General features: G+C 47.4%; 2 protein-coding genes across 9 annotated transcripts in view; one reads left to right on the forward strand and one right to left on the reverse strand.

The window, feature by feature from the left end:
* The window catches only part of DENND5B (DENN domain containing 5B), a 108,784-nt gene extending 105,711 nt beyond the window's left edge, over positions 1 to 3,073 (reverse strand). For 3 of the 6 annotated variants that reach the window (XM_052669054.1, XM_052669051.1, XM_052669052.1), the window contains exon 1: positions 2,936 to 3,072. In XM_052669054.1, coding sequence (XP_052525014.1) covers positions 2,936 to 3,047 — 112 coding nt within the window. In that variant the 5' untranslated portion in view covers positions 3,048 to 3,072. Of the gene's footprint in view, positions 1 to 2,935 lie in introns of all 6 variants that reach the window. The other 3 variants (XM_052669050.1, XM_052669049.1, XM_052669053.1) reach the window with 2 other exon arrangements.
* Positions 3,074 to 3,319: 246 nt separating this feature from the next.
* On the forward strand, positions 3,320 to 19,467 carry ETFBKMT (electron transfer flavoprotein subunit beta lysine methyltransferase). 3 transcript variants are annotated; one of them, XM_052669061.1, is made up of 4 exons: positions 3,320 to 3,422; positions 15,658 to 16,061; positions 17,103 to 17,233; positions 18,553 to 19,467. In XM_052669061.1, the coding sequence occupies exons 2-4, from the start codon at positions 15,766 to 15,768 to the stop codon at positions 18,915 to 18,917; spliced, it is 792 nt and encodes a 263-aa protein (XP_052525021.1). In that variant the 5' UTR covers positions 3,320 to 3,422; positions 15,658 to 15,765; the 3' UTR covers positions 18,918 to 19,467. The 3 variants fall into 3 exon arrangements, with proteins under 3 accessions (XP_052525021.1, XP_052525022.1, XP_052525023.1); XM_052669062.1 differs by lacking the exon at positions 3,320 to 3,422 and adding an exon at positions 14,015 to 14,077; XM_052669063.1 differs by lacking the exon at positions 3,320 to 3,422 and adding an exon at positions 14,117 to 15,102.
* The last annotated feature ends 83 nt before the right edge of the window (positions 19,468 to 19,550 follow it).

Raw genomic sequence — 19,550 nt, forward strand, 5'->3', positions numbered from 1 at the left:
AAAGCAAACTGAAATACATTTTCTATCAGCCCTGAACATGAGAGAAAAATCATTCTTCATCCTTCTTAGTGGAGTTCAGCAGCACAGAGAAACCAATATTGAAAGCGTCATGCTTTTCAAGATATTTCATGTCAAATATACTGCTTTCCTTTTCTGACCACTCTAACTGCTCAATGCCAAGATATCCTTACAGCTTCCCTTCCTCCCTCAAGTCACCAGATTCTTCTTCCATCCTTGGCTGAGAGCTTTGTGATAGTGCCACAAGTGCTTTGATGGCATTATCATCCATACGTTCCTTTGTTGCGTGCCTGGAAGGACTACCAAGTTAGCAATAACTTTCAAAACTCTGGGGGAGTTGGACTAGATGACCTCCAGGGGTCCCTTCCAACTCAGAAGATTCTGTGATTCTGTTATGTTCTATGAAAGTGAACTGTCTTAGACAACTACACGAATTCTCTTGCAGCCAGCTGTGGAGCAGCTTTGCAGGCAGCTCTAGCCCAGCCCTCCAGGAGCTGAAAGCTCTCTGAGGATCTATAACTTCTGCTTCCCTGCTCAAGGAGAGTCCCTGGGCCTGCAGCTCACCTCCTGCCCTGCTCCTCCACCCAGCACCTGGGCCTGGTGAGAGCTTGAGCTTTGTATGCTGGAGCTGTTGAGGGACACCAGTGTTTGCAGATAAGCAGGTTCTTAATTACCTTTTTTTCTTTCTTTCTTTCTAAATTAGAGATGATCTGCACAGCAGCTGAAGTGACAGCACTCCTCAAGGAAGCAGGACTTACCTCAGCAGCTTCTTTAAGCACAAGGCTGGTGGCATGGAAAGCCATCACGGATACAATTCAATACCAAAATAACAGGGATCATTTCATTCCAGAAAACACTGTGAAAGCATTTGTAGAAAGAAATAGCCTCATTTGTGGGTGTCCCTTACAGAATGGTCCATCTGCTCCTATAAACATCTTTCATAGAATCACAGAATCATAGAATCACCAAGGTTGGAAAAGACCTAAAAGATCATCCAGTCCAACCGTTCACCTATTCCCAATAGCTCCTACTAAATACTAATAGTAGGAGTATTATAATAGTACTAATAGTACTAATACTAAATACTAATAGCTCCTACTTTCTGTCTGTATATTCCTGTTAAGAACTGAATTCTTGTAGCCTCATTTTTGGCACCTGTAACAGTGCTTTATGATACCTCCCTGGTGCCTGCCTATGGTGGCATTAGCACTCCCCAAGCTTTAACAGAAACATTTTCTCAGCTACGTCTAAAGCCAGAGTTAATTTTTGCAGGGCTGCATTACATGCTGCCTCACAGCACTGCCTGTTCCTCTCCAGCACTTCCAACTGCTCAGCTCCCAGCTGATAGCAGAAAGCTCTTGTCACGAGTCCCTAAAAATATACCATGGCTAATAGCAGTCCCATCATAGTTCTGTTACTCTAATTCTTCCTTTGCTACATCCCAGCCCTCCTAGGCGTTGATGATGCCGTCTCGCATTGCTACCACCAAAAATTCCTGAATGCTTTTATTACCCAATAAGCTTTAAAATCCAATTGGTCTTGCTGGAATCTCCTAAGTTGCCACAGAAGAGACAGAGCCAGGGCACTGTGCGAACCTGCAGTGCTTCCCAAGAGCACACCTGTACATCTTGCTGGAAAACTGAGCAGAAAGCAGCAAAAGGCACATTATGAAGCCCAGGTCGTCACTGGGGAAGGCACACACTGCTGGCCAATGCTGCCTTAAAAGCGTGCTCTTTTCAGAAAGCAAAATTCGAGGCGACTCAGAGTTGCCCACACCCCAATAAGCCACATTATGCAAATCAAACCCTGCATGCCATCAGCTGGGCGAAGGCTCACAAGCCAGGCCATTGCTATTAAAAGCAATAAAACCAAAACACGCAACTGCGGTCACCCACACGTGTTAGAAAACAAACAGCTGGCAGACTGCTTGGCTAACGCTTCAGCCCTGAGCCCCCAGGGCTGCCTCAACTGTGCACTCAATGCAAAGACAATGGGAAAAGACACAGACACCTAAGCGAAGGAAAGGCTCTGTGGCACTTCAGGTGCTCATATCGCCCTTCTACAGCCAGCATAAACGTGAACTTCAACCAGGGTGCATGGGTCAGCAGTGCAGATCACACGGCCTCCCTCTTATACAACACAAGGCCACATCCTTCCCGCTGCAGCACCAGAGATCTCACAGGCCTCATCACCTGCACCTGTCCCATGCAGGTCCCTTGCCTACAGTAGGAGCGCATATGGACAGTGGGACCTATGGACCTCAGTGCTTACAGGCTCCTAACTCAGAGAAGAAACATTCTGCTTCTATGCAATTATGCCCCATCACTAAGCTTACAGTCAGCCCTGCTTTACACCTAAAAGCTGTCTTAAATGTTTCCTTTTAGATGAGCACAGTGACATTTAGGAGAGAATACAGTCTTCCCCAACATGATGTGCTCAGATACAGGCATAAGCTCTCCAACAATAAAAATTTTAGAAAACGCATGAGCATCTCCACGATCCCACAGTAACAGTCTCATTCTTGGATCTGTGACATTTTTGGGGGTGGAGAGCGAAGGATGCGGGAAGACTATTTCCGAACAGACAGAAGACGTGAAAGAAAGGCAACCGGCGATGCAATCGCATTCATTTATTCGGTTCTTCCCACATCCCTCCCTCCGGTTTGCAGCACACAACGGGGAAGAACACGCATTCTCTCGGCACCAAGCTCGGCCGCGGGGTTCCGCAGGGTTCCGCAGCAGCCCAGCAGCGGGGCCGAAGCTGCCGCCCGTGCCGGCTCCGCCGCTCGACCGGACCGGAGCCCGGCCCCCCGCCCGCGTTCCCCGGAGGACCGGCGGCCCCTCCGCAGGGTGGGGGGGGAGGCGCGGACATTTTGCGGCGGCCGCTCTGCTGCCCCGCGCCGCTACCGGCCGCTCACCTGCCAGCTCGTCGGGCTCCAGCCCGCTCTCCGCGTCGATGCCGCAGAGCACGAAGTAGTGGGCGAAGCGGCACGGGGCCGCGCCGGGCCCGGGGGCGCCGCTCCCGCTCATCCCGGCGGCGGCTCCGGCTCCCTGCGGCAGCGCGGCGGGCTCACGGCGCGCCACCCCCCATCCCCGGCGGAGGGCACCGGGCGCTGGCGGCGGGCGCTGGGCGGCTCCGGAGGGCACCGAGCGGTAGCTCCGACCCCACTGTCAGCTGAGAGGGGCGGGCGGCAGGCGGTGCTGCGCTGCCGGTCCGCCCCCGCGGGGCTTTTAAACCCTGCGCGGTAGCGGCACCTCCCGCCTGGGCGCTCCCAACCCCGTGCTGGCTTATGGGGGCGGCGTGACTGGGGGGGGGGTCGGGCGGCTTCCAGACAAAAAGCGGCGGGCGGGAAGCGGCGCTCCGGCTGTCAGCAACGTCTTCCTGTGGGAATGGCGCTGAGGACGGTGGGTTTTTGTTAGGCGGAAGGTCCGAACGACAGAAGTGAGCTGTGGAGGGCGGGTGATGGATGTGCGTGGGGCAGAGAAGGTCTCCGCTCGTGTACCATAAACGGCTTTCATCATATCGTGCTTACCATACAGACAGCTGTCTCCTTGTTGCATACACAAGGCAAAATCTAAAGCACTTCTTCATTCTCGGATTGCCTGAGATTTAATAACCATTGCACCGTGTCCAGGAAGAAATCAGCGTTATCCTATCTGCATTTGTACAGCCCTGCTGTTACGGTCACTCTGTGTCAAAGCCCCGGCAGACAAATTTGGGGGCAGCATCCCCTTCTAATAGGACTTAGACGATTCTGAAGTTCTGAGACTGTTTTTTTCAATCTGATGAGCTCCCTGCTCATGTTCAGTAATTCCACTGCCTGTACACTTTAAACAGGTTGTTTGCAGAATGCAGTGTGCTATTTCATCCTTCTCTGACAATCTGTTAGTCTCTCTCCATCCAACGAGCCATGCTTACATTACATTATATTCTTATATGATTGGTATTTGTCCTTATACAACAAAACGCTGGGAAAAGGAAATGCCTCCAAAGAATTTGGCATTTCACCTGCAGCATAGGCCATTAGATGGAGGCATGGAGAAGAACTGCTGCTTCCCACCTGCTGGCAACACAATGGCATCTTTGCTCTCTCCTTGCCTTGGATTCGCAAATTATAGGCCCCTTTTACGTCTCATCTTTCTCTAGTGTTCTACTGAAAATAGGCAAGAGCTGAAACAATTTCCACACATTGGAAAAAGAAGACCTCAGTCCTTTATCATATCACAGATTCTGGTGGCTGCAGTGCTCAGTGTGGCAAGCCAGACTGTTCCAGATCTAAGTAGGAGTGTTCTGGGAGCCCAGATATGTCCTCGACTTTGCACTGAGAGCCAGGCTGTTTTATTTAGTTTGGTTTGTTTATTAACTTGTACCTGTCTACTCACTGGGCTCTGGGTCAGAGGGTAAGAGTTAAGCCAGTCTGACACTCATTCAACTAATTGCTCTCACTGTGGAGCACCATCACCTTGTAGGTCTCCCTTTTGGAGGACCTCAGTTACATCAGGACCATTTTCTTCCTGGCCAGGGGTGACAATTTCCTCTGCTCTGGTATGGGGCTGCTCTTCAACATCTTCATCAGCGATGTTGTCAGTGGGACTGAGTGGACCCTCAACAGGTTTGTGGATGACATCAAGCTGTGTGGTGTAACTGACACACCTGAGGAATGAGATGCCACCCTGAGGGGCCTAGGCAGGCTTGAGCAGCAGGGCCAGGAGAAGCTCACGAGGTTCAACAAAACCAACTGCAAGATCTGCACCTGGGTCGTGGCAATCCCCACTTTCTGTACAGGCTGGGGGATGTAAGGATGGAGCACAGCACTGCCAAAAAGGACCTGGAAGCGCTGATGGATGCAAGCTGGGTGTAAGCCAGCAATATGCCCTCACATCCCAGAAAGTCAACCATATCCTGGGCTGCATTAAAAGTTCCTTCCAACTCAAACAATTGGACAATTCTGTGAGTGGATACCTGCTTACAGCTACTTTTTTGTTTATTTTCTTTCACAGAAAACCAAGCCTAGCCCCTTCCTTCTTCTGCCCAAGTACAAGCAGCTGCTCATGGGGAAAGATCACAGGGGCTTTGCCTCAAGCCAGCTCAGCAGGGCAGGGTCCAGTTGTTTTGCTGCTTCGCATCACCCAGTAGAGCTCTGTCTCACCCTATGCTCTGCTGTGCCATAATTTCTTCACACCTTTTCCGCAGCCAGAGAAGAGGTGGTGACCAAAAGGGTTGAGGTGTGGGGTGCATTTTGGATGATCAAAGTTAGTGGGAAATATGATGATTTTTTTCTTTCACTAGCCGAGGGTTTCAGAGCTCCACAAGGCATGATGGATAGGCTGGATGTCCCACATCCAAAATGCATTTATATACATGAAGTGCCTACCACCATACTGATAAACATTCTTTGGAACCACTCTGATGGCAGAGGTAAGAATAATCCTGATGAAATGAGGCTTGGCCCCAGGACAGCAGAATACAGAGCAGTGCCAGAGCAGAAGGAGCTTCAAACATTTTCCTCCAAGGAATGGGGATATGGTAGGACTGAACTGCAGAAATTTTACGGCATAGACCAGATCACCCATGACCTTTCTGAGTTTCCTGTGGCCACGGCTTTGTCCCATCACCTGCCAGTTTTCCAGTAGTGTGACAGCAAGGAAAGATTTTGGGCTTAGCAGGTTTGTTCTTCCTTAGGCACCCGTGTCTTCAGCTGCAGGGAATCTTTCTCCCAGTGTCAAGTTTTTTCAGCTTTCCCTCTCCTCAATCTCTCAGCCAGTCTTCTTTTTTTCAGAATCTGTTAGTTTAAATTGGGTCAAATGCTAACAAGCCTTAGTATCCTTAGGATCTGCCATAGGAGATCAGAGTACAGGTCTGTCAAGCTCTTTGTCCTACTTCTGCAAGGAGTCAATGCCCGATATTTCAGAGAGGTGGAAAACCCTGCTATTTGAAGGGTATCTCACTTACCCTTGCTGGGATTCTGTTGCTTCACATTTTATTTAATTCAGTGTTCTTCAATGAATTGGAAATCATACTGCTGGTGATGGATTGCTCAACTCCTTAACATAACTCTATAGCTTCCTGCATACAATCTTTCACCAGCTGCCAAGCCACATTGATTTTCCATTGAAAGCCTCTCTTCTTTTGCTCTAATACCTATATACTCACAAGATTCACAAGATCTGGTCAGGTAGAAGAGAGGGAAAACAAATAAGATGAAAATGAATGTCTGCTGTGCTCAGAAGGACAGTTCTCTGCTTTTGGATGACTTTCCTTTGGGCTGTTTGCAGTGCTGTGAGCTACTTCACAAGACGCGGAGCACAAATAGCTGGAAGAAACAGGCTGCTCATAAAGATGGACTTTCTGACTGACACTGAAGCCATCCTAGGCTCAGAGCAAAGGAGAGCACACAGCAGAAACAGAGAGAAAAACAAAAGCAGCAGTGAATCTCACAGCAGGGTTCATATATAAAGCAAATTTTATTCTCCAAGCTTATGCAAGAAGACTGCTTAAAACATTGGAAAGGTATTTGCTGCCTCAGGCTTTAAAAGTAAGCAAACCAGATCAGTAGCCATAAGAAAAGCAAAGAACATTTCCTCCAGCACAATTCCTTGTTACTTGGAAAGCAGATACTGCAGGCACATATTCTAATATTAGATCAAATTATAATACCATTAAAGCAAGTAGCTCGTCTTCTATACTGGCCTCATATCTATAAAGACTAAGCTTGAATAAAAGCACACTGCTCTCCTCTGTCACACAGTATAATTATTATTCATACAGCAGAGTTACAGATAACGAAGCAAAAGACGACTTTCCTGCATTTCTGCCACAGGATCTCTGAAGCTTCTGTGATTTGAAATTTAAATCTTTAAAATCTGTAATTCCCTATTGTAGCTCATTGCATTTTATTCACGTTATGTACATCCATCGCACACATGCCCTTACACTGCAAGCACATACAGACACTCTTATCTGCTTTTGGAGAGGATCCTTGGCAGAAAGTTTTGCAAGGTGACTGAAATGATCGAACAGCAGCCTGCACCTTCTTTCCCACTACTCCTATGTTCTCAAAAAACTGCATCCTTGTCCACTGTCTTGGCCAGAGCACCCAGTTCACCCTCGGTAAACAAATCCATGTTCAGTGTCAGAATGATGAAAGCCCAGGGCTCCTGCCTGCCACTTCACTCCAACTCTGCCTTTGATTTTACACTGAGTGTGCAAGACACAACTGCTCTACCAAGAGACTGACTAGGTGGGCTGTCATCCTCGTCAAGCAAGGAGCAGGATCATACACAGCCATTACACTTCAGATGATTCAGCGCCACGACCCAGAGGTGAGAGCCTGTATTTTGCTCTGTGAGGTTTGCCCTCTGCTCTCTGGTCACAGAAGACGCACAGGCTGCGATAAAACCTAATCAGCAAAGTACGCTGCTTGGATAAATCACCGGCTTGTCATGCATTAATGGAAGTGTTGTGCTGCGAGCATCAAGCTAAAGCACCACGCCGACTTCCATCCATCTCTGACAGCATCACTCCCTCGCTGCATGACCTTGGCCAAATCCCCCCTAGCCGCACCAAAGCGGCAGCCTGCTGGAATCAGGTCAGCACGCTCCTCAGCTGCACTCAGGAGAACGGAGCCAACGCTGCTGCTCCGCTGCCCCGACATCTGCCAGGACAAAGCTCTATTGTTTGGCAGGCGGCCCCGCTGGCGTCGCACCATGGGCAGGTGCACCTGCCTCTAAGCTCTTACCCCTCTGATACCAGTGCTCCAGCATCCAGCAGCTTACTGTGTGTTCGCCTGGGAGAGATCCAAGGAAATAAAGGAGGTACACGTTGCGGCAAGGGGAAAGGCAGGAGAAGCTGGATAGCTGCTTGACCACATGTCCGCAGCGATGCTGGCTGCGATGGCTGAGGCACAGCTGTGCCAGTGGTCGGTTCTCCCAGTTAGACCATCTCTGGCACTGGGAGGGCTTCCATGTATACCTCACTAACAAAATTTTCCTTTGTCTTTGTTTCATAAAAATCAGGCCAGTCCCATATCTGCCGATACCAGTGGGAGTGCTAACCAAAGCTATATTTTCATGCATTCTGGACAAAATCTGTTCCTAAACTGCACATAAGCTCTTTGTCAAAATGCCTTTGGCCCCCGTACAAATGTAATTAGAGTCTGATTTCAACTTCCCTGATTTCAATTTCCCAACTTCCCTTTGAAGCTCTATTCACTAAGAAGTGCCAGACACCCCACATCTACATTACAATGCATCCTCGCACACTTGAAAGCCCAAGGGCGTGCTAGAAAAATCCAAATGCACCAAATCCATAGCCAATATATAACACGAGACCAAGGACAGATGAAAAGTATTTCCTGAAATGAATATGCATTGCGAATTATTTCCCTGTTTAGCAAGGACTGCTACTTTGCTTTGTGCTGTTATAATACATGCTGAGATCGTCACAGTGGTGTTACAAATCTAAAAGCACTTCTTGCAAATTAAAAGCACTAAAGGGTCTGCTTCATTTTCCCTATTGCAGCATGTGCTTTTTAGCAGACATCTAAACATTTATATTCATAGGTTCAGTCATATCTCTCTGCCACTCATTCCCCATGCCAGATAACAAAATTTTGCCTTGAAGTACTTTGCTGCTTAGGATTCTTTCTACTGATGACAGCTTTCCTGCACTCATACTTTTGCTTAGAAGTACTGGAGTTCTGCTCTGAGCTCACATCTAACAACAGAACAGAGATCAAAGCAGCTTGCTTCTCCTTGAGGATCATGTTTCTTAGTGACTTCCTTGCAACCCAACAGCCACAACTTATTTAAACCCGGATCCATGCTGAGCAATTCCAGTGATTCCTGTCAGGCACATCCTTTGGGGGTGGGAGCATTTAACACCCTCTGATGTGGCAATGGGCTCAGTGCCTCCCTCCAAGCCAAAACACCATGGTTAGGGGCAATCCCAGGAGTTTTCCTCAGGACAAACCAGAACTGTCCCGTCTCCCAGTGCTCAGCACTGAAGGCGAGAGAGCAGCTGCAGTCTTTGCAGCCAAACACAATGGCTGTGCTGCATGGTCACAACAGCACCGTCACTTTCTACTAGGGCTGGGTGCAGCTGACTGCAGGAGACCTGACCCCTCAGCTGATAGAAACAGAGCTGTGAGGTCACCTAGTGCCACACCGGGGGTCCTCTGGGCTGAATGTGCTATGAGGAGCACACTGTATCACATCATCTGCTGCCAGGATAGAAACCACTGTGCGCTGCTGAGGTACCCAGTCAGTTTGGAGAGGCCTGAAGCACACAAAGACCATCCTCAGTTCAAGCTGTTCTGTAAGCAAACCCCATGGATCCGGCCAAGCATGCATTTGAAACCTGCCAATACAAAAATGGCAGAGTTGCCTTTATCCTAAGAATAGAGTTGCCAAACAGCTGGAGGGTACACCTGCATGGCTAAGCACAGTCAGGAAAGCCAGTGAAACCAACACAGTAGATATCACCAAACACTGATGACAAGCCTGAATACTGGGACCTTCTCCAGTGCCTTGTGACCACTCTGTACCCTCATGTGCATAAATAGTAGCTCTTATGTGCTTGATGATGTTGAACTCAAACTCCAACACATTGATGAGTGAGCCAGCTGGGGTTGCAGAGAGCTGTATTTCCACTCCTCTGGGCAGTGGTGTAACCTCTTTCCATGTCCTTTGGATACAAGTGCAAAATAGCAAAGAGCAAAGCTGCCCTGATAGAGCAGGACCCTGCCATACAATTAAATTTCTTGAGGAACCTGAAATACCCCAAAATGTACATAGGTTGCTCCAAAAATAATGTATCCTATTTATTTCTATGGAAACCTTACCTGCTTTGGCAGGGGGGTTGGACTCGATGATCTCTGGAGGTCCCTTCCAACCCCTACAATTCTGTGATTCTGTGAAATGACAACAGATACAAAGAACACAACAACACTGATAGAGCAAATTCTCAGCTACAAAACACTATTTTTCAACACAATCACCACCACTAGCTATGCATTTTCACCACTGATAGATAAAAGCCTGCATGCCACACTTGTAAAAATCAACAACAGTGGAGCTGACCCGCTGCATCACTGTTGAAATGCACTGTCCACTGCTTCCGTTTGCTCACATTCACTGTTTGGTCTCCATAAATGTTCAACAAGTGCTAATGAATGTCACTGGGTGCCATATTCTCCTCAAGGAGGAATTCAGTGGCATGCTTTTGCTTCATACCTACTTCCAAGTCAGACGCCATTTTGTCAGACTGCCCCTCTGTTGCCATCTGTCATATGGCAACAACATATAATGGAATATTGGTGGGAAGGCTTAACCTCTACTGCTATACCATCAACATCTGTAAATATAATAAAACAGGAGGCATTATTTTTGGAACAGCCCTCTTAACAGCAAACATCACCCAGAAGAGGAGACACACTGTATTCAAAATTTCCCCTAGGAACTCTCCTGTAGGCATCATGCGTCTTGCATCTGCCTGAGGTCTCCATCAATTCTTCTGTCCCCAGATCCTCACAAGGGCCTAAATGTTTGTCAGATCACCACACAGAAGGTGAAAGGAGGAATTCAGCTGATGCCAGGCTCTGAGATCCAGCAGGAAACTGAAACATTCTGTGCAGTTCTTTGGCCCTGGGGAAATGCAGAATAAATGCAGTTCACTGCCTGAACTGATGCAGATCCTTGAAAACTTTATTTGCTTATCTTATCCCTGCCACCAGTGTGTTAGCATTGCCCTCAAAAAACAGACAACAAAATGTACTACAGCATCAGGGTTTATTTCTGGAGGAAGCTGGAGCGCTGCCTGGAGAAGAGAGAAGGAATTAGTCACAGGTTTGAACACACTAGTGAATGCAGCCTGCCTGGCAACAAGCAGGGCTGAGCCTGGGAACTATTGGTTACTTTAGGACCCCAAGCTGCTGTTCTGTTCTCTTGTTCCAGACCGAACACTGACTTAGCCCTGTTTGGCTTTGTTTGTCCTGACAGGGAAACACTAAGGTCTAATAAATATATTGAAGCCATGACACTGGCAGATCACCTCTGGAACATCACAAACGGAGGGGCCATAAGATAGCCCCGAGGAGAAGGAAGGTAGGGTGGATTTTCCTATCATAGGAAGCCAGGAAGGATAGGTACATGGTGAATGTCTTCATTTCATCCAAGAGGACTTAGACAGCTACAGACTGCCCGGAAGGAATTCCTCTTGTGTGAGCAGCTCCTCTGCATGCAGGTTCTATCATCTTCCTCTCAGGGCTTTGCAGGGAAGCACAGTTTGAACATGACAGAACAGGAGCAACCACAGTTAAATGCTGACATAGCAATCACAGCCATTCCTCAGCTCTATTTATAGGTCTTCCTCCTACCCTGAGCAGCTCTGTCCCACCTTGGGCCAGCTGCAGAGCTGGAGACACCCAAGAGCTTCCCACAGACCACTGAAATCCAGGGCCTGGCCATCCAAGATAGGATGTTGGAAACAAAAGCCATCAGCATACCTGTTTGTACAGGATGTGGTTCCATCGATAGGAAGATATTCCCACCAGTCTGGGCTGGTTTCTGTTTAATTTTCCTCCATAGTGAGGTTTCACTCATGCTAGCTGATTGTTGCAATACACTGCTGGGAGCTGCAACCAAGCATCATTATTTTAAGAGATCTATAGGAATTAAGGTCCAGTTTTTCAAGGAGACTTCACCCGTTAAAACAAAACAAAACCAAACCAGGACTCATGCATACTTTAAAAATGTACTCTCTACTTTTAGTATCAAAACAAATATCCAAACAAGTACCCTTGCAGGAGCAGGCAACCAAATCCAGAGCAGCACATTACAAGGTACATCTTTCTTTTAAGAGCACAAAGCACAAACAATCTGACTCCATGTGTCTTTTGAGGCACTGTCCATGCAACACAAATGTTCTTCTGTCTGACTGTGCATCAATATGAGCAGCCAAGTGTGCCCTAACTACATATGCAGACAAATGAGAACTTCCATCTTTTTGGTCTTACCTCTGGGACCCCTAATCTCAGGAAGACTAAGTACGCATTGGTACAAGGAATAGATTAACTCAGCTTCAGCTTTTTTCACCTCATAAAATGCTGCACCTTGTGCTCCCCTGCCAGGATGCATCTGATGCCTTTGTGTTTGCCAGCTACTGCTCATTCCTACTCCTAACCCAGTGCAGCAGTGGGACAAGTAAACCTATGAAGAACTCACCTAGTGCTTTCAGACATTCTATATGTAATGTGTGATTTGTTTTGTCAGGTTATCTATTGCTCAAATGCAAAAGATGCAGTGATTCTGAAATGAATATATGTGGGCTGTACCTGAAGGCACAACAGAATCATTCAATTTCCTCTCCCTTACCTGTGCAGAACTCTCATTTTCAAGTTTGCCTTAGCTACTAGCTGATGTGCCAGCTGCATTTTGGTAATGACTTGTTTCTGCACCTCCAGCTAACCACAAATTGATCTTCGCATGCCAAACCTTGGCTGCTGATACTGAGTTGTTAGGAAGAGGCTTTTTACAAATCAATAGCAGTCCGAGTTCATTCATATGCCCTTCTGTGAATTTCCACTCAGGTTCTTCCACTGCCATTAGCTATGGCAGTTGGCATTCCAAAAAGAGATCTGGAAAATGGGACTGGATTTTCAGATCTACAAATCAGGAGAGAAGGAACGAGCTGGGGTTATCACATGGCTGCTGCACTGCAGGTCTTTCTTGCTTTAACTGAGTCATCAACTCCTTGATGAAACAGTGGCTACTCTCTCCTGCTTTCTGTCCCTGTGCAATTCCATTTCCTTGCTGTTAATTGGTTCAAACAAGATTTCCCCATGTACATGGGCAGTTGTAGCATCAACCAGCAATCCACTAATTCCCTCAAACACACAGGAGTCCCTGAAGAGCAACTCTACAACTGCCTTTTGAAAGAGTTGTATTTCTTCACCACCTACCAGATTGATGTTATGCTGTGATCAAAGTTGTCCTTGTTCTCAGAGCAGATTCCAGCGTAGTTAATTGTTTGCAGCTTACATCATGCATTTGATCAGCAGAAATTCTCAAGATGTCCCTACCTATACTAAAGCAAAAAGCCTTTGAAAAGAAAAGAGTTTTTTCTCGAGGTGGACAGGCTTTGATACTTCCTGAAGTCATCAGCACAAGCATGTCTTGAGGGTCGAAATGGTTCACCCTGACTTTGTGAGAAGACTGGCAGCCACCACTGCTGTCAGAGCCTTTTAATATCACTCTAGGCAGCGTGTTGTGTGATAAAGCCATTACTGCACCACAGCCAGGCACCTCACACTGATGTTGATAATGCTTCCTTGTTGTGTTACTGAGCTCTTCATTCCTAGCATATTGGTGAGCACCTAGAGGGCACAGGGACCCCTCAATCGCATATTTAATGTACACTTTGGGGTATTATGAGTGCTTTCAGTGTTTTTCTTCTTGGAGCTGGAGGCACGGGTGGATGCTAGGCCCCGTCCTGTGATAGCAGACACTGGCTGCACTGGGCCCTGATCTTTCAGGGCCAGCTTTCTCTGACATGCGGTACAGGAAGCCACGTTCGATGAAAGGTTCTGCTTTGTAAGATGCTTTTGCATCGGCGAACACGTTTTAAGTGTGCTAAGGCAGCAGGTCACTAGATGGCCTCATAACTTAGGAGATGAGGGCAGATCCAGCTGAGGCCATGCTATCTGCGCTTAAAAACTAGCCACCCTTGGAGATCCTTTTTGAAGCGTGGAATTTCATAGAACCAGAGAGCCCTAGAATGGTTTGGGTTGGAAGGGACCTCAAAGCCCACCCAGCCCCAACCCCCTGCCATGGGCAGGGCTGCCACCCAGCAGCTCAGGCTGCCCAGGGCCCCATCCAGCCTGGCCCTGAGCGCCTCCAGCCATGGGGCACCACAGCTTCTCTGGGCAGCCCGTGCCAGACGTGACAGAATTGAGTTCTCCAGGAGGCGCGCGGCTGAGCTGCCGCTTTAAGGGGGCGGGGTGGGGGCGGGCGCGGCGTGGCGCAGCGCGGCGGGCGGAGCGGAGCGGCGCCGGCAGCAGCAGGTAGGTGTGGGCCCGGCGCTGCCTGGCCCTGAGGCGCGGCGCGGTGAGGCCGGGCCCGGCGGAGCGGCCCGCGGGGTGCGCTGCCCGGTGCTGGTGACTGCTGGAAATGAATGCGGCGCCGCTCAGCGTCGTGGCGGGCGGTGCGAAATTTAAGCTGCCTCATCAGCCCTGCCGGTTTGCAGCAATTCATGGGGAAAGCCAGCGCGCAGCGTTGTCTGGCCAGATTTATGCGTGTCATTGATTCTGGTTAATCTGGTGCTTCCCTCAGGCAGATGGGGCCTGGGTAGCTGTGCCTTCCAGAAGGAAGGCGTTCATTGATTACATTCGTTAATTACGTGGGCTTTGCTGAATAGCATTCTGAAGCGTGGAGCAATGAGAAACATTGTGACGGGTGCTTATTAGCAATAAAAATACAAAGCCTTCAGCCAATGATTTAAAGATTTAACTAAATCGACCTAAACAGCGAGCACTATGGGAGTTCAGTTCTTAATTGCTGTAGGAAGCCATCAAGCAATAATTAGACTGCCCAGAGAAGCTGTGGTTCCCCATCCCTGGAGGCACTCAGAGCCAGGCTGGATGGGGCCCTGGGCAGCCGAACTGCTGGGTGGCAGCCCTGCACACGGCACAGGGTTGGGGCTGGGTGAACTTTAAGATCCTTTCCAACCCAACCCATTCTATGATTCTGTGAACTAAAGCATAGGCCAACACACACACAGAATGCCACGTGAAGCACACTGACATACCATGCTCCCACTCTCCTTGCCTTCACTGCCTGTGACATGGAAACCAGCCCTGAGTGGTGTCAGCAGGTCCCTGTGGGCTGCTGTGCCCAGTCTGGATATCTTGGTTTCCAAAGGCAGCTTGGAATGCACTCAGTTTGCTTTCCCTTGTGTTAGCTTGGAGTGTGTCACTGTGGTTTCTCACAGGAAATGGGCTACCACAGTGGAGGTTTGCTTTCTTCTGCACCTGAGAGCATCCACGTGAGACTTCTGCACTGTAAGACCATCTTTAAAATACAGCCTGAGGTGCGAAAAATCGATTACGGTTGGTTCTTGAGCTGGTTTTAGATCTTGAAGCTGGAAGCCTGACTATTCTGAGGGAGAAAGAGGAAGGTCCACTGAGGAGATCCTTGCCTTTGATGTAAAAACATAATTTTCATATAAGGTCATCCCTGTGAGAAAGCTAAAAATTAGTGGCATCTCCCAGAACCCATAGTGGTGATCTTTGCTGTGTCCATAGGTCTGTAATTCCAGAGCCCTGCTACCAAAACTAATGATGCTGTGGTAGAACCTTAATGAGAGCAGCTTTCTCTGCCTGTGCCCTCAAGGCAGACGAAGATGTTATAAGGCCACATTATCTAGCTTTTAGCTTTGTCGCTGACTGTTTCTCTCTGGGTATATTTGTAGCACTGTCCCGGATGGATAGCTTCTCTGTTACCATGTTTCCTGCTGGCCTTGCAGGCTCCCCAGGGCAAAACGCCAGTTCTTGATGGCACAGCAGCAGCTGTACCTCCCCAAAGCCTTACCAGTACATGGTTCTGAAGCCACAGAAACATCATTTATGTCATGTTTTCCTTTCAGGAATCGTCATCCATCACTATGAAAAACAGCATGCTGTGAACTTGCTTCAAGCCTTCTGCCTCATCAGCTGTCCCTGACCAGCTGTGCTCTGAGCTTGTCTTTGGGGCCATGGCCTTCAGCAGCTGGAAGAGGCTGCTGCTGTTGGGCAAGGCCTGCAGGAGGGGAGGCTCTGCTCTGCGCTGGAAGCGCTGCTGCCACTGGAGTGCTGGCAAGTCGCTGGACCCTGAGGTGAGAGCATTTTTGGAAGAGAACACAGAGGTGACCAGCAGTGGGCACCTGACACCAGAGATCCGGCTGCGCCTCCTCACCCCTCGCTGCAGGTTCTGGAGGGAAAAGCCCGACCTGTGGCCATATGGGGACCCTTTCTGGGCAATTTACTGGCCAGGAGGCCAAGCCCTGTCCAGGTATGCCAGTAAGTTCAGTCCACTAACTAGCATCTCACCACTTGATTGTCCTATTATCTATGCACTCATTTAGAGGCATTGGAAGTGTCAGAAATTAGCTGCACAATCTGAAAAAGGAACACGGGAACATGAGAACACACTGCTTCTTTAACCATCTTTGTTTCACAGCTGGCATTTCCACCATTCCAGATTTCATGCAACTTGCAATGTAAGACAGCTTGTTAACCCAGCATGGCAGACAGCAGGCTCCAACACCAGCACAGTGTCTGTGCCAGAGGATACGTTGGTTCGACTGTCCTAAATGAGCACAGTCATGAGGGGTAACTTGAGAAGCATTCCATTGGAAACACAGCACTTGGGCCAGGCTGTGCTCTCCTTGTTGCTGCAGGAGCATCACTGCAAGTGCAAGCACAGCCGCAGAAGGAGGAAGCGGAGTGCTTTCTCTGGTGTTCCCACCCATCCTTTGCCCTGGTACTAAATTGGCTCTCCTGGGGGAGCGAAGGCTGCAGAGGGGGAACAAAGCTGGATTTCAGACCTCGCAGGAGAAGGTTATTTTCATTAAAACTAAGCCAGTTTCACTCACTGGTCTTGTATCTGCATAATCGAGCACCAAGCTGTGTGTGTCAAAGCTGTCTGGTAGAACTCCTTGTGATGAAGTGCAGGACGAGGGGCAAGGGATGTCAGCTCCTCTATGCGTCCCAAGGTCCTCATCAGGATATTCTGTGTCTTCAGTCCTGGTCCCAGCCTCCTTGCTGCCATCTCACAATATCTGTTTTAGTTTGCAGGTAGGGTGTCTTGTTCTCCCAGCCTGGGTTCCTGGGTGTATGCACACAGATGTGTTGGGATCCAAGTTCTTGATTTTTTTGTATCAGCGGAAACAAATAAGGATCTATACAGAAGCTGCATATTTGGAATAAGTGTCCTTTAAGATACCATGTTTTGCTACATGTATGACGAGAACGTTTTCTGCAGCACAACATATAAGCAAGAAACTTGCATATCTGGTTTATTGCTCTGACAGTTTTTTTCTTTTAAACGCAGGTACATTCTGGATAATCCATGTGTTGTCAAAGGGCGATCTGTTCTGGATCTTGGAAGTGGATGCGGAGCAACAGCAATAGCTGCTGTGATGAGTGGTGCATCTCAAGTCCTTGCTAATGACATTGACCCCAGTAAGCCCTTCTTTTCCTACCTCTGTGCAAAGATCTTTATTATTTTTACAATATATTTAAAACTTTTCCCTCATTCACTTGGCAGAATCTGTTTCCAGACAGAGTTTTAAAAATGCTAAAAAGAACACTAAAAAGGCTTTTGGCAGTACTAGAAGCTGGGTTGTACCACCCTTTCTTGCACCAAATGCATCTCCATAGCTCCTTAGAATGAATGCACAGCTATGTTTCTATCAAATGTTTCTTATACATCTGCTTTGGAAGAGAATTACAAGTGAAGCTGTTGTCTTATAAATGTATTCTGAGAGATTTTAAAATCAACAGGTGTTTAGAGAGGAGACATGGCTTCATTTCTGTGCAGGGCATAAGGTGAGTAATCTCCACAAAATTAAGACATTGAGTCTTTACATCTTCTTCCACTTATTTCAATTATTTTTAATATATGCCTGTCTAGTACGTAAGTCACACATACCTACTACATATTCATAGGATTATACCAGTACAAGATCACACAAACATAACTGAGGCCTCTGTGCCTGTGTGGGGGTCTTTGGTGATCATTTGGGGAGGTGTCCCCCTACTCACTGCATCCATGTTTGGGCACAGGCTTTCCCAACACACCTGGTCTCTAATGATTGGCCTCTGTTTTGGACTTGTGGCCATAGTTCAAGGATGTTGCTCTTTTTATAGAAGTCTTGTGGGCAGGAAGGATGTTTCTCATAGATAAGCAGTACATCTGGAAGTTATAAGCAGAACTAGAACTTAATTAGGCAAAAAATGGCAAATAATTAGTTCTGAGACATCACAGCTGGCCAGTTGGTTTCTGTAACCCAAAGAATGTTCCTGCAGTTTCATATGTTAGGGCCTAGATTTTACCCTTCTTTTTTTCCCCAGGATTTGTTCTGCAACAGGTTGCCCAGAGAAGCTGTGGGTGTTCCATCCCTGGGGCACTCAGGACCAGCTTGGATGGGATCCCCCGGAGCCTGGTCTGCTGGGTGGCAGCCCTGCCCATGGCAGGGAAGTTGGAACTAGAAGATCGTGTCCAACCTAAGCCATTCCATGATTCTATTTGATTTTGGGATTTTTTCCCTTGTATTACTTGTGAAAGTAGTTTATTCATAATTTGATTATTCAGTGATTAAGGAGGAAGTATAATGATAGATTGAGATGTGAGGTTTAACACATAATGAAAGCTGTGGGAGTCTCTACATTAGATAAGCCAAAATACTTGTGATGAAAGATGGAACTTTTGTCAAACTTGCAGGGAGCTGTACAGTAGAATCCTAAAACAGCTTCAGTTTTACTTTGTGACTGTTTTTCAGTTGCAGGAATGGCAATGAGTTTGAACTGTGAACTGAACCACGTTACTCCCTTTCCCATCACCATTAAGAACATCATTAACTCAGAAGCTGGCAAGTGGGACCTCATTGTTCTAGGAGATATGTTTTACGATGAACAACTTGCTGATGATCTTCATCACTGGCTGAGGAAATGCATCAGGATACATGAAACTGAAGTGCTGATCGGTGACCCTGGCAGGCATCAGTTTTTAAGCCACAGCATTCACAATCAGTTGCGTAAAGTTATAGAGTATTCACTTCCCGAGTATACTAGACAAGAAAACAATGGATTAACATCAAGTATTGTCTGGAGTTATCAGCCCTCAAATAGCCTAGAAAGCTGTTAAAAGTGGCTCTCTAATGAACTTTGTCTCACGTGGCTGTTTCCTGAGTATATAAAATGGGAATTGAACGTGGAACACGTCTGTTGACACAAAGCAGGATGTTCCTTCACCGTGCTTATTCCAGCCATGTTCATTGAGGCTTTGGCTCTGTTTGAGGTGAAACTACACGCAAACTTTATTCAGCAAGGCGTGCTGAAATGCAAATCCAAAGATAATTACACTTTGGAGTTCGCTTGCTTGATGTTTTAATCTGTGTTAATCTCACTCTTTGACAGCATTGTGGAACATTTTAGGTATCCAGTACACCCCGTGAAGAGACAGGAGGGTTGCTGAGAGATTACTGTGCTGCTTTCACACAGTTCTGCAGCTTATTTACAGAAAGGTGTGAAAATGAAAAATGTAAAGATGTAGGTTATTGTGTTATATATTTAATTCCAAGTGCCTTACTTTTTTTTTTTTTTTTTTTTTTGGTTAATCTCTTCTGAATGTCCAAGTAACTAATTTGAGGCTCCTCCTTCCCTCTAAAATAATAAAAAAAATAAATGCTGCTCTACCTTGAAGCTGTCAAGAACGATTATTTAGGAAGTTGCAACTGAATCTAAAACGTGCTGCTTGTGCTGTAGCCAAAGTGTTTAA

Source organism: Tympanuchus pallidicinctus, unplaced genomic scaffold (genome assembly GCF_026119805.1).
Source record: "Tympanuchus pallidicinctus isolate F22 unplaced genomic scaffold, pur_lepc_1.0 scaffold8, whole genome shotgun sequence".
Classification (NCBI taxonomy): Eukaryota; Metazoa; Chordata; class Aves; order Galliformes; family Phasianidae; genus Tympanuchus; species Tympanuchus pallidicinctus.